The sequence below is a fragment of the Lissotriton helveticus genome, chromosome 2_1 (assembly GCF_964261635.1).
Source record: "Lissotriton helveticus chromosome 2_1, aLisHel1.1, whole genome shotgun sequence".
In the NCBI taxonomy this organism is placed as follows: domain Eukaryota; kingdom Metazoa; phylum Chordata; class Amphibia; order Caudata; family Salamandridae; genus Lissotriton; species Lissotriton helveticus.
Window position 1 is genome coordinate 62,644,751 of NC_136059.1, and position 13,803 is coordinate 62,658,553.

The following is a 13,803-nucleotide window of genomic DNA, read 5'->3' on the forward strand; positions in this document are numbered from 1 at the left end:
TGTTTAGTAATAATCACGACCTGCACAGGGTTAAGCCAAGACTGGCAGAACAATTGCAGGGTTCCATTCATTTTTAAACCCATTAAAACCTTTCATTGAAAGGGACGGAGGGTGTGACTGTAGACAATGCCGGCTTTATGGCAGGTGGCGCAAGATTCAACAGTCTTTGTGAGCACCCCCAAATGAGTTCCTTCTCCACAGATTCCCCAACTACCACTCTTCAACAGTGCCCCTCATCTCTCCATAGCACCTCTCTCATATGCACTTTATTTGTTTTATAGCACTACTTATACCAGTGTAGGTTGCCTGACCAATGTTTATAACACATACATTATACAGAGCCAATGAAACATTTGTGTGCAAATCAGTCTATAAATAATTATACATAAAATAATGAGGAGTACAAGGTGTAGGAATTACATCTCATCCATACAATGAGGCACTATATGTTAAGAGGGTTTGGTCTGGAGAATCACAAACTCAAGTTTTTAAATTTACTACAGCAATTGGGGTTGAGTTTACTAATAAAAATGTAATTCTACAAAAGTAAACATTTTTAGCAACATTAGAATAATGAAATACTGGGGGAAAGAAAACTTTCTAACCTATAACATGCAGTTTGAATGCAGCTCTTTGTTGACAGTTTATAGATTACTGTGCAATATAAGGACTTCAAGTAAAACAAGGATATCTGGGACAAAGCAGTAACCTACTGAGCTATCCACATGCAATACAGATCTGTGACCTGTATGGTAGACATTTTTGTAGTTCTTTTCTGCTACCTAATTATGAGTTAAAACTGCCCTCCACAAAACTCAACTCTCTCCAGCAGGAGTAATAATCACCAGCATTAGCCTGACATTTTTATTGTTGCCTGAAAGCTGCTGGGTACACAAGGAACTCTGGAGAAGGTGTTTTTAAAACCATAAGTTACAGCTAAACACAGCATTCCACCCCACTTCAACACCAGGTGCGTCTGCACCGGTTGCACTGCCCTAAAGCCGGCCCTGAGGGTAGGCAGTTGATCCTTTCACTGCAGCACAGAATCATGCAGGCCTTGGTAGGGAATGCAGTACTGTTGAATAAGTGGTGAAAGGGGAATTGTATAAGGATTGCTGAAGCCACATAGCTACAACGTTCCCCAATCCATGAGTGACTAGTTAGGCCAATTATCTTAGAATTCTGAGACTTGTAGACTTATTTGACCAAGTATAAAACTAGGTCTACATTTCCCAGAATTCCAAGAAACCCAGGACTGGTATAACGTGACTGTTATGAGTCTATGGACAAGTGTGGAGTTGTGGTCCCAACTGTGCCACTCTGCTTCCTCAAACTAGTGTATTAAGAGTTTTCTTGAGGACTGCACTGTTCATGCTCATCACCCAATGACCTGATTGCAAACTCTCCAACACCGAAATTGTGCAACACATGATTTTTTTTTACCAAGCATCAGAAAATGAGTCTGTTTGTTCATGACTATGAGCAAAAGAAGGTATCACACACTGCACAGCATGTTTCACTGCCTGTTGATGAGTAAACACTGCCGCAGAAAAAAAAACCTCCTAACCCTTCCGGTGCTGGTGACGGACCCACTCCGTCACCAGCCTCGGACGGGCAGTGCTAATGACGGAGTGGTTCCGTCACGGCCCAGCCGCCACGCCTGCGCCACAGCGATTTCGCGCCTGTGCTGAACGTTCCATTGAGCGGACGGGGCCGTGACGGAACCACTCCGTCACAAGCATAGCGTGCCCGAGGCTCGTGACGGAGTTGTTCCGTCATGAGCATGGCGGCGCCGCGTGGCCCCTCCTCCCCCTTATCGCTGCGGCGGAATTACCGCCGCAGCCAAGGGGTTAAAGGCAAGACTCTTCCCAACACATGGGCACTGGTATGCTAGCAATGAGCACACCACTTCAAGGTGCCATAAATGATGGCCATAAATACTCAGGGTTACATTTATCAATATTTGACACAGCGCAACACAGCAAGAGTAACTTGTAGCACTGCTTAAATGGCTAGGGCAGGAATGGGCCACATTCACTAACATAGACTTCATTCCTCCTCTCTCACTGTTCTGACGTGCTACCTGCATCCTAGTGCCAAAGCAGACACCGTTACACCATGGTGCAAGGGTGCCTGCATTGCAGGCAAGATTGATTTTGTGCAGGAAGGGGATTTTTGCCTGTTGAAGTGTTCTTCAGAGTGTAGCACTCTCAGAAAGAGGAAACAACAAGGAGGGCGTACAATTTTGATACATTACCAGATTTACTTTTCATGGTAAATCTGGGAATGTGGCAAAAAGCATGGGTGGATGAGTGGCAAAATCCACTCTCCACACATGTAAAGCTTTTCAGGCACTTACAGCCAGATTCATCAATGTCCCGTTTTGCGAGTCCTTAATAGCGATTATTAAGGAATCGCTATTAATGACTCGCAAAACGGGATTCATGTAGGAATCGCAATATTTTTTGCGATTTCTACTGCTTCCTTATTTGCGATTAGCAAATTGCTAATCGCAAATAAGGAATGACTCCCCATTCATTCCTATGGGCCTAAAGGCAGGCCCATAGGAATGAATGGGGAGTCGTTCCTTATTTGCGATTAGCAATTTGCTAATCGTAAATAAGGATGCGATTTCAAGGGTGCCAGGGGTGTCAAAAGGACACCCTGTAGCACCCCTGAAATGTAATTGTAGACTGATGTTGCGCACACACATGTCCAAAGGACATGTGTGTGTGTAACATACAACTTAGAAAAATGCACTAAAGTGCATTTTTCTACGTTTTCGCTATTTACCACGAAGTCAGACTTCGCGGTAAATAGCGGCCAAAAATAGCGATTTCGCAATTCAAAAATGGTTCATGCATTGCATTTAAGGAATCTCAAATAGAGATTCCTTAAATGCAATTCCTCGCAATTTAGCGATTTCGCAGTTTGCGATTTTTGCATTTGGGGTGATGAATTCCAAATGCAAAAATTGCGCTCGCAAAGGGCCAGATTCTCAGAATCTGGCCCTTTGCGAGCCGATTTAACAATAATGAATCTGGCTGCAAGTTACTCCAGGCAGTTACTTACGCCTCCTTGCGTTACTCCAGATTGATCAGGACACACAAGGTGGCTTTGCGTGGCTAAGTAAACCTGCTTGTTGGATTGCAGGGCCCTCATGTCACACAGGGTGATGCAAGTGCAATGCACTCCTTTGATAAACCTGGGCTTCAATATTTAACATGGGATACACTGAACAGCACCAGCTGAAGATGTCGAATAGTGTTTGCATGGGGTCCCAACTGCAGAGGTTTCTTTATAGTCCTCTGCTTAAAAAGTAGAGTCATATGTATACTGAGTTGGAGAAGGAAAGAATTTTCATAAAATCTTTCATTGAAAATGATATGATTACTGGACTTTGACAACTAGTGCTAATAACAAAATTTCAGTATCAAACATGAAGCTAAGATTTTGTGCGGTCCTTGCTGGCAGTGGGCTGGTCCCTTGCACGGCTGCCCACCAACTTGACGACCAGGCAGCAAGCAACCTGCCAACGCAATGTACTTGTTTTTAAAGAAGTTCAGTTTGAGGATGTTTTTGGACATCTAGGCCCTCATTTACAAGAGGCCTGCGCCAACTGAGTATTGCTTTCTTTGATGCTCTGGTGGCATCTGTTGACTGGGTGTGAGTGTTTGATTGGTTCAGATGCTCCGTCCATCACCACCCCCTTTTGTTGCACTTTGTTCGCCATAAGTGTGGCAGGGTATGCTCAGACGTGATTCCCGTGCTCACTTTGCCACTGGATTCAAGCAAGCCGGGCTGAAGACGGCTAAAATGCCAGAAACCGGTCCTGGTAAGCTTGTTTCCGGTCCAGGGAAAGCATGGCTTGACAGTTGGGGCTGGACTGTTCCCATGAGGCACAGGGTCAGACTGATTTGCATATGGCCATGTCTGAACTTGGGTGGCAGAGTGGGCTAAAGAACGGTGATGGATTAAACCTAGATCTGTTGACTGGGGGTGAGTGTTTGATTGGTTCAGATTCTCATCCATCACCACCCCCTTTTGTACTGCTCTGGTGGCAAAGACCTCTCTGTCATATCTATGAGGTGACACACAATCACCCTGCGTGGCTTTGCGTGGCCTCATAGACGTGGAGTAAGGCAAGGAGGTGTTCCATGGGCATTGCAGTGGGTGTTCCAACTCAACACCCATGGATTTTGACGCTGCCCCAAATTTACAGCATCATGTAAACCTTGGCCAGCAGCAATAACATACGCCTCCCCAGAGCAGGTGTAACAAGGAAAAAATGTTTTTTCTTCTTACCACGTGTGCGGCATTCTACAGCACACATAGAATGAGGAAAATGTGTCTGATGATTATTTTTCTGCAAAGATGTTTATTGTTCCTGCACAAAAACAAGCATGCCAACAACACAGACACCGTTGCACCTTGCTGCAAGGAGGCTTGCGTTACCGCTCAGCTTCAAATTATACCCCTTTCAAATTGGCATAGGGCAGTGAAGCAAAATGGCTTTCGGCGCTGCCCTATGCCAATTCTTTGTAAATGAGACCCCTGGTCCGACCCTGGAGTGAAATCTAGAGGCAGTCATTACTTTTTAGCTCCAGGCAGTGCCACATCCAATGTTCTTGTGCTGCATTGTATAAGAGGAAGAAAGCTGTGCAGGGCCATATTTATAAAAATGGATGTCCTGCTGCTGCTCCCACACCATGCACTGGTGCACGTACAGGCAGCTAAGTACCTCTCACAAAGTTTGCACCATGGTGCAGAGGTGTGTGCAAGATGTCTTGAATAGGTTTGTTGTGTAAGCATACTGTTCCAGCATAAAATACTATACCTAGAAATATTGTAAAACATTCCACACATTGGATGGGGGCTGCACAGGACAGAAAGCATTCAATGTGTGGAATATTGTGAAAAATTAAAACATTCCTCCAAGTTAGCATCTGCTTGAAGGAGGCATGTTTTTTATGCAAAGGCACTCTGGTTATTTGTGTAAATCATACTGTGTGTCAAAATATACATTAGTCTGCCCAAGTTACCCCATGCAATGTCTCATTGGATCAAAGTGGTGCAAATAAGTGCAAAGTGCTATTTACACCGAAGAAATGTCTCCTTTCCATCATAAACACCCATCAGAAAATCTGCACCACTTTGTTTTTCAGCCATTTAGAGCAGGGTGCGTCACTCATACTATACAGCATGAGAATTAGTTGTGTATTACGCAAGACAGATGATGCTCACACAAAGTTTGAATACCTTGCTTCTCAAAGAGGATCATTAAGGAACTTAATATAGCATTGGGCTAACTGTTCTGAAAGGGGCATAGATTCTGTCTAGGTGCAGTGCACTAGAAAGGGGCAAACACAGCTTAAGACTTGACCTCTCACTACCACCCCTCTGAGCACATTGGCCAGTGTGGCATTACATACTGTCTCTGAGGTTATGGAGCTATCCAAGAGGATAGGAGCAGCCACACCACCCAGACCCAGAATCATCATTAGTTCATTCATACCATAATGGGCAGGGAACCCTGTTTGTGCAGGGTTAAGGGTAGTGCTGGCTGCAATGAGCTCTGTTCTCTGGATGTTGGCCACTTCTCTGCCAGGTTGGCACAGAAAGGCGTCAGGCTGAACAGAATTCTTCAACAGCTGAAGGTTTATGGCCCATTTTCCAGTCTGTGGGAAGACAGCCAGTCTAGTAAGTGAAGGGACCATAAGCTTGCAAACTGCAGTATCAATTAAATGATGCCTTTTTAACTTAAGAATGTGATTCATGATTATGAAATATATCATTATGGAGTTCTTGAAAATAATAGACAACTCTGGAGAAACTGCTCCAAATTCTGGATGGAGTCAAAAGTTGTAATGTGCTGAAAAGATGCATAAATGGTTTACATTTTGTCTGTAAGTAATATACAAAGTGATTAAGAGATATTAAGGTAGAGAGCATCATTCACTCCTAAAACATCAACATCCTCCCCTACGCTGACAACACACACAACTAATTCTCTCCCTCATGTACAAGACAGTACCAGGATCAAGTACAATTTCCTGCTTGACTGAACTTGCCCACTGAACGATGACCAGCTGTCTGAAGTTTTACTCAGTCAATACTGAAATTGCCTCATGGTTCCATGCCCTCTAGATCCTGGGGATGATTTTCAAATTGCTCCCAATTAGCTCCCCGAAAACAATCACACAATCCCTCATCCCAAGCAAGCTGGATAATGGGAACACCCTTTATTCCGGGATGAACACAAAACTCACCAGAAGGCTGCAGACCATTCAGAATTTGGTAGAGAGCATCACTCTCAACCTCCCACGCTGCACTCACTTTGCACAACACCTGAAGAAACTCCTCTGACTCCCCATTCACAAGCATGCAAAATTAAAACTCTTCACATACCATGTCAAGGCTCTACATAACACTCGCCCCGCATGTTATGTTATGTTATGTTACACTTTCTTATATAGCGCACGGCTGCCCCAGCCAAGGGGCGTCCCGGCGCTTGATCAGAAGAGAGAAAGCATACACAGCCAACAAAGAGAGCATAACACAACCAACTACTGACAGAAAAGGTGTGTCTTGATGGCCTTTCTAAAAGCCAAAAGGTCATTTAAACTCCGGATCTGCAGTGCGTTCCAGAGTTTTGCAGCCAAGTAGCGGAAGGAACGTCCTCCCGTCAGAGCAAGCTTTACTCGAGGAACTACAGCCAAACACTGTTCCACCGATCTAAGAGCTCTACGAGGAAAATACCTCGTCATCAAGGGGCAGAGCATGGGAGGTGAGTCCATTTTCAAGATTTTAAAAGCAAGACACAGAGTCTTGAAATGGATTCTTTTGTCAATAGGAAGCCAGTGTAGCTTTGAGAGTGTATCAGACACTGATTTGTACCGGGGGGAGCCCAGTCAAGGCATGTGCCGCTGCGTTCTGGACGCGTTGTAGACGAGCCTTCTCCGTCTGGTTAGCTCCCAGACCTCAACAATTGTATCTGCATTCAAAAGCATCCCAGACACTTCTGCTCATCTGGTCTCCTACTTGCACACATCCCAAGCCCTTCAACCACCTCCTACATCATCCATAAAGCATGGAACGACCTGCTCCTACACATGAGTCTCTTCCTCACTTGTTGAATTGTGCAAGAAGCTGAAGACCTGGATTTTCGAGAATTCCCACTAAGTTTTGCTAAACTGGCAACTGGTCCTGTGTGTTAGTGTACTCTACAAATATGCGTAACATAACATAACATAACATAAGAGATTCACCCAATTGATGATTGACAGGATTATTTAATTCTTTAATGATTTTGAACATTTCTTGAGAGGCATTATGCGATGTCCTGTACATTTGATTAACTTCCATTTGCTCGAGGCTCAGCAACTGTGGAATGCTAAGTCTGAGGTCTCTTGGGCCAACGGTTGAAGTTCAGTGGAGCGGCTGGCTGTGGTGTACAGAATATAGCTCCTACCTATTGAACATTGGCGGTGTCCTGTGGTTTCATGTTTACACATTACTGTTGAAGAGGAAGCTGGATGGAGACCTCAAACTAGACACTCTAATTTGAGCTTTGAAATTACTAAGCAATGTCTTGCATCCATATTTTTGACTCATGATGATAATTACTACACCAACTTCCATCGAGCATCTTACCGGGGTGCTGAGCTGTTGAAAAGGCTGAGGATGCTTTTCAGGGGACAAAAAGATTGTCTCTATTTCTTTAGTTAGATGTTTTTCACCACCAGTGTGGTAAATTAAAAGTTAGTCTGGGGGTGGACTACAGCAAAATTCATGGGGAATAATAGGGCAGAGTGATCATATCAGCTGACTGGAAGGAACAAAAGATTTGTGTAATCTAGTAGTTGATCCTCTCAATGAATGGGCTCAGAGACTATTGTTGAGGCCCAACTTTATCATAGACTCAATCAATCAATCAATCAATCAGGGGTTTATATAGTGTGCTACTCACATGTGAGGGTCTCAAGGCGCTGTTAGGGTTTGGGGGGGCAGATCCAGATCAGTTGAAGAGCCAGGTCTTGAGGTCCTTCCAGAATGTGTGCAAGGTCGGGGAACGTCTGATGTTCACCGGGAGCTCGTTCCAGGTTTTGGCTGCGATTTGGAAAAAAGCTCTTCCGCCGGTTGTGTTCCTGCAGATGCGGGGGACCTCTGACAGGGCGAGGTCGGTGGAGCGAGGTTCCTCTTTGGTACATGGACGGATACTCTCTCGTTGAGGTATTTGGGTCTGATGTTGTGGAGGGATTTGTAGGCATGGGTGAGGAGTTTGAAGGTGACCCTCTTCTCGACAGGGAGCCAGTGGAGGCCTCTTAGGTGATGGGTCATGTGCTCATGGCGTGGTTTACCGAGAACGAGTCTGGCTGCAGCGTTCTGGATGGTCTGGAGCCTGTGAAGAAGTTTTGTGGATTCTGGCATAGAGAGAGTTGCCATAATCCTGTCTGCTGGTAATGAGTGCGTCGTTGACTGTCCTTCTGCAGTCAGCGGGGATCCACTTGAAGGTCTCATGGAGGACGCAAAGGCAGTTGAAACTGGTAGAGGCGACTGCGTTTATCTGGCGGTTCATGGAGAGGGAGGAGTCAAGGATGATGCTGGGGTTCCGAGAGTGGTCTGTAGGGGTGAGTGGGTTGCCAAGGGCAGAGGGGCACCATATATTGTCCCAGGCGGATGTGCAGGGGTAGAGGATGGGGACCTCGGTCTTCTTTGAGTTTAGCTTCTGGTAGCTGTCCTTCATCCAGGCTGTCATGTTCTTCATACCTTCCTGGAAACAGAGTCTGGTGTCTTTGGGATTCTTCATGAGTGAGAGGATGAGCTGGGTGTCGTTGGCGTAGGATAGGATGCTGAGCCCATGCTGTCTGACGATGGCTGCGAGGGAGGCCATGTAGATGTTGAAGAGCGTGGGGCTGAGTGATGCTCCTTGGGGGGACTCCGCAGTTGATTTCCGTGGGTTTGGAGAGGAAGAGAGGGAGTCGGATCCTCTGAGTTCCACTGGAGAGGAAGGATTGGATCCAGTTGAGGGCGCCTCCTTGTATTCCCTCTTCATGCAGTCTGGCCTCTAGAGTATAATGTGAAACCGTGTCGAAGGCTGCGGAGAGGTCTAGAAGGATGAGGGCCGCGGTGTGTCCCTGGTCAAGTAGCTGAAAGTAGATTAGCAGAGGCACACAGTGTGCCGGCTCTACACTTTCAATGCAGGAGAGGAAATTATCACAAAGTCGTGAGGGTCACACCAAATTGAAATGAAACAATAACATATCACAAAAACATACTCAATGCTGCATTTTTAGAATTGGGCACCATGGCAGGAATGCTGGTTTTGGGGTGTAAACCACAATCAATGTCACATTTGCCATAACATCTGCTTCACCTTTACATATTTCTAATTCTGCCCTCAGGCAAGACTGGTCTGTTCCATATTTGGTGCCTGACAAATCTTTACATTTGTTAGGTGCATCTGTGAGTAGCTGATGCATTATAGGTTTTTTCTTTGCATTCTGGAACTTGTAAATGTAAATGTAAATGTAAATGTATTTCGATTTATATAGCGCACTAATCACCCAGGGGTCTCAAGGCGCTTGCTTAGGGAACCCGTCCTGGTATTCCCCTGTGAGATACCCCGGCAGGGTATTCACAAGGTGAAATCCAGGCATCCCGCCGCGAGGGGCCGTAGTGGAGATTAAGCAAGCTATTGCCCAGAGTCGCAGAGTGTGACCCCGTGAGTCGAGTAGGCACCGGAGCGAAAACTGACTTGTCGTCAGTGTTTTATAACAAAATTCAAAGAATTATAAATCACAGACTAAAAAGAAGAAACCTGGACTTGCTGATTTACTCACTTCTGGAACAGCAGAAACTTGAAAGCTTTGGTTATGGTGTGCTGATCCAGAGGAGATCCCTCAGCTGCACGACTCACAGGCATTTTAGGGTGTCTGCAGCATATAGTGTTGGCTGAAAAGTCAAATAGCTGAAAGCAGTTGGGAAAAACTGCTGGACCTGATCTTAGGGACTGCCACAACATGTTCCATCTAAAGCTGCTTGTCTTGGAAAGATATAGGGGCAGATTTATCATTATTTCAAGGAGGGAATCAAGCCATCTTGCTGTTCTGCGTAAAAGGGAAGGAATGCACCGCATTTAACATGATATAGGATCCTTTTCTTGCACTGACGCACAATGAGCTGCCTAGCCCCAAAGCAGAAAGGGTTGCTCCACTTTGCAGAAAGGTTTGTTTTAGTGCAAGAAGGAATACCTTCCTGCACAAAAATAATCCTCTGAGGCATTTTCCTCTTTCTAAGCGTGCTGCACAAATGCAGCACACATACAAAGAGGGAAAATGAGAAGAAGAAATATATTTTTCCTCATTACCCCTCAACTGGTGAGGCATAGCATTTTGATGCATTATGACACATGCCCTGCTGCCTGCTGATTTCCTGCCTGGGTGAGAAGGACTGAACTTGCATCACTTGAACCCAGTGGGACTCCAAGGGGTTGCTTTCTTGCATCCTGTTGCCTAAGTTTCAGGGGCATAATGTACTTATAACTCTCCTTTTCCAACCCGTGGGCTCATCTGCGGGTGAGTTTGTCCTGCAAAAAAGTGCTAACCCAGTTGTGGACTCCTAGACGTGGACCTAGGAAAATGTGGGTTGTGTTTCAACTTACCCTCACTAGGATTGTGCTCCCTATATGGGCAGGGTACGTACCTCTGAGAACTAGAGACTCAATTTCCAACACTAACATTGTCCTTTGATCTGATGATATCTGACTTTGAGCAGACTATTAAAATATTGAAATGTACAGTAAAGATTGTCCTTTATCTTTCTATCCCACCCAACTAAATCCACTATCTAATCCTACACGCAGAGAACCTGGAAACACATGTCCAGTTGTAATCAGGTGCAGAAGTATTCCACCTGAGGATACCCCTTTGACCAACTTGTGTCTCAAAACATATGCTTACATTTATTTATGAGTTTATTGGCTTTCCCATTGTGCCTGAATTCTTGTTAGTAACAAAAATCCAACATTGAGTGGCAACATAAAATGTAGGGTCCAATCAGTGTAACACGTTTGAAATTAGTTTCCTACATACTATCTGTTCATATTTCAAACAGGAACCAGTTTTCCAGCTGTCTGTGAGATGAAGACCAGCCCTGACGGGTGGAACCTGGCTCCAGCCAGCAGTCTCTGGACAACAGCGAGGGACGGGGCAGTGCGGCTGCGCATGGAAGAGGCGGGACCAACCTCAGAGCCACCAGTTACCACTATCGAAATGTTTAAGGACTCGGTCCAGCATTTTGGCAAGAGGTCAGCAATGGCAGTGAAGAGAGAGGGGCGCTGGGAGACCACCACCTATCTGCAATATTATGAGCAGTGCCGGGCAGCAGCCAAAAGCTTTTTGAAGGTTAGTTGGTATGGTACCAGAATATCACAGCCTAAAAACACCTTATCAAAATGAATGAGTCCTACATGTTGTTTACAAAAATATCACTTAGCTGGAGTTAGTAACAGAGGGGAAGATTTACAACGAAGTGCCGCAGCCCACCAACGCAAGCCCTTTGGCTGCACCTCACTGTAGCACTTCCATAGCACAGGAATGCAACATATTTACAATATCCCGCTGGTGCACAAACTGCTGCAAGCACCGGCGCAGGCACCCTTGCACCATGGGGCAAGATGCCTGCATCATGGGTAGATTGTTTTCGTGCAGGAAGGGGCACCTTCTTGCACAAAAACAATCACTACAGGTGTTTTCTCTTTCAATGCGTGCTGTAGAATGCAGCACGCATTGAAAGAGGAAAAAATGAGGAGAAATGAGAACATTTCTCCTCGTTGTGCCTGGGTGGTGTAGCAAACTGACACATTTCCAGATTTACGATTCCTTCTAAATTTGGAAATATGTCTTGTTCCATGGGTGTTGCACGCAAACATCCACAGCAACACCCATGGAACGCCCCTTTCACACAAAGTTCTGCATGTAAAGGGGCCATATTTACAAGGACAGGAAAAGCCATGTGGGTGGCTTTTCCTGTCCTTGTAAATATGGAGAAGTAACATGCGCCACCAGTACATCACAAAAAGTGATGTACTGGTGGAGCAGGGGGCTTGTAAATCTGACCCAGAGAACCTCTGTTCATTGAAGCAAAGTTTTAGTAAATGTTTCAGCCTGTCATTTCAAATTAAAATAATGATGGGAGTATTTAAAGTGGTGCACCTGTAGAATCATCAAGAATTTGTGCTACCACAAAGTGATGCAAAGTGGTGTAAAGCCTTGAAAGGATATTTCTTTCCAGCACAGAAGTTATTTTTGTTTGGAAAGTTATCCTTTTCGTAGCGTAAATTGAATTTACGCCACTTTGAAGAGGAGGTTGGTGATGTATTGACAGTATTAGGACATCCCACCACAAGACTACATGGTTTTCGGTGCAATGACAAATTTATTAAGTTTGTCAGACTGACTTTGCAAAAAAATAACACCTTGAAGCCAGCGCAAAACTGAAGAAATATTTTTATTTTTTCAAACACTTCACAGCGTCAGAGGTGCTGCACTAAACAGCAGACTTTAAATGTTTGGAATGTTATAAACATTGTCTATCCATATGTTTCTGTTCTGGAAGCATATCCTTCCAGTACAAAACCTATGCAAGGCAACACACGGACACCTTTTCACGATGGTGTGAAGGTTTTTGTGCAGTGCTAGCCAGCATGTTTGTGCACAACTTTAATGGAAGAGAGCAGCAGCAGACCTTTTTTGGTACTCTTGGGCCTGTGGTGCTTTCTCCCCCCTTGCGCAGCACAGTAACTTTAGTTCAATCAATCGATCAATCATAGTATTTGTATAGCGCGCTACTCACCCGGAAGGGTCTCAAGGCGCTTGGGGGAGGGGTCCGCTACTGCTCAAACAGCCAGGTCTTGAGTTGTTTCCTGAATGTGAGATTGTCCTGTGTCAGCCGGAGGTGGATGGAGAGGGAGTTCCATGTCTTGGCTGCCAGGTCTTCGGATACGTGGTACGGCGGCGAGGGCGAGGCTTGTAGAACGTAGCTGGCGGGTGGGCGTGTAGAAGGTCAGGCGGTCGTTGAGGTACTTGGGGCCCAGGTCGTGGAGAGACTTATGTGCATGGTTAAGGAGCCTGAACGTGATCCTTTTGCTGACGGGGAGCCAGTGCAGTCGGTGTTGCTCCAAAATTCAGTAAAATCGCCCTATAGTCAGATCTGAAAAGTGCAGATGTTGAAGTCACCTTAGGAATCATAACTCATGTTCCTTTTCACTACTCCTATAATACAAAGTGCTCAATATGTCTAAAGGTTTTGGGTCTGTGAATATATTTTCAAACTGAAAGAGCATTTTAAGAACAATAGAGTTCATGTTAGGCCAAACTGTCTTTCTAGGCAATAGATTTGATGGATTTTGACTTCAATGAGATGTCACATGGAAAATGTGCCAAACTGTTGCCGCTATACCTAATTGGGTGTAGCTGTCCCCCTGGGGAGCCTGAAGCCAGGCGGACTGAATGAACGCACAGAATTTCTTTGTTATTTGTAAATATGTTATCTGTATTTATCACTAATGGTACTCAGATCCACAGCAAATCCACAGCAAAAAGTGCATATTTTATTATAATTGACCTAAGATGTGGTAGCGGTATTTATACATGTGGCAGCGAGCACTGGGGTAGATCCATTTTACATTGTGATCGCAATAAAGTTAGAGAGACCAAAAAAAAGCCAGTGAAAGCGTAAATAGAGCGCATGCGTGTATTCCGGTACACCGAAAGAGAGCAGAAGCAGAGAGTGGAGCAGTGA

General features: G+C 45.1%; 1 protein-coding gene across 2 annotated transcripts in view; it reads left to right on the forward strand.

Annotated features, from left to right (window-relative positions):
• The first annotated feature begins 11,121 nt into the window (after positions 1-11,121).
• LOC144817708 (long-chain-fatty-acid--CoA ligase ACSBG2-like) overlaps positions 11,122-13,803 on the forward strand; it is a 254,229-nt gene continuing 251,547 nt past the window's right edge. For both annotated transcript variants that reach the window (XM_078674470.1, XM_078674469.1), the window contains exon 1: positions 11,122-11,405. In XM_078674470.1, coding sequence (XP_078530596.1) covers positions 11,142-11,405 — 264 coding nt within the window. In that variant the 5' untranslated portion in view covers positions 11,122-11,141. The remainder of the gene's footprint in view (positions 11,406-13,803) is intronic.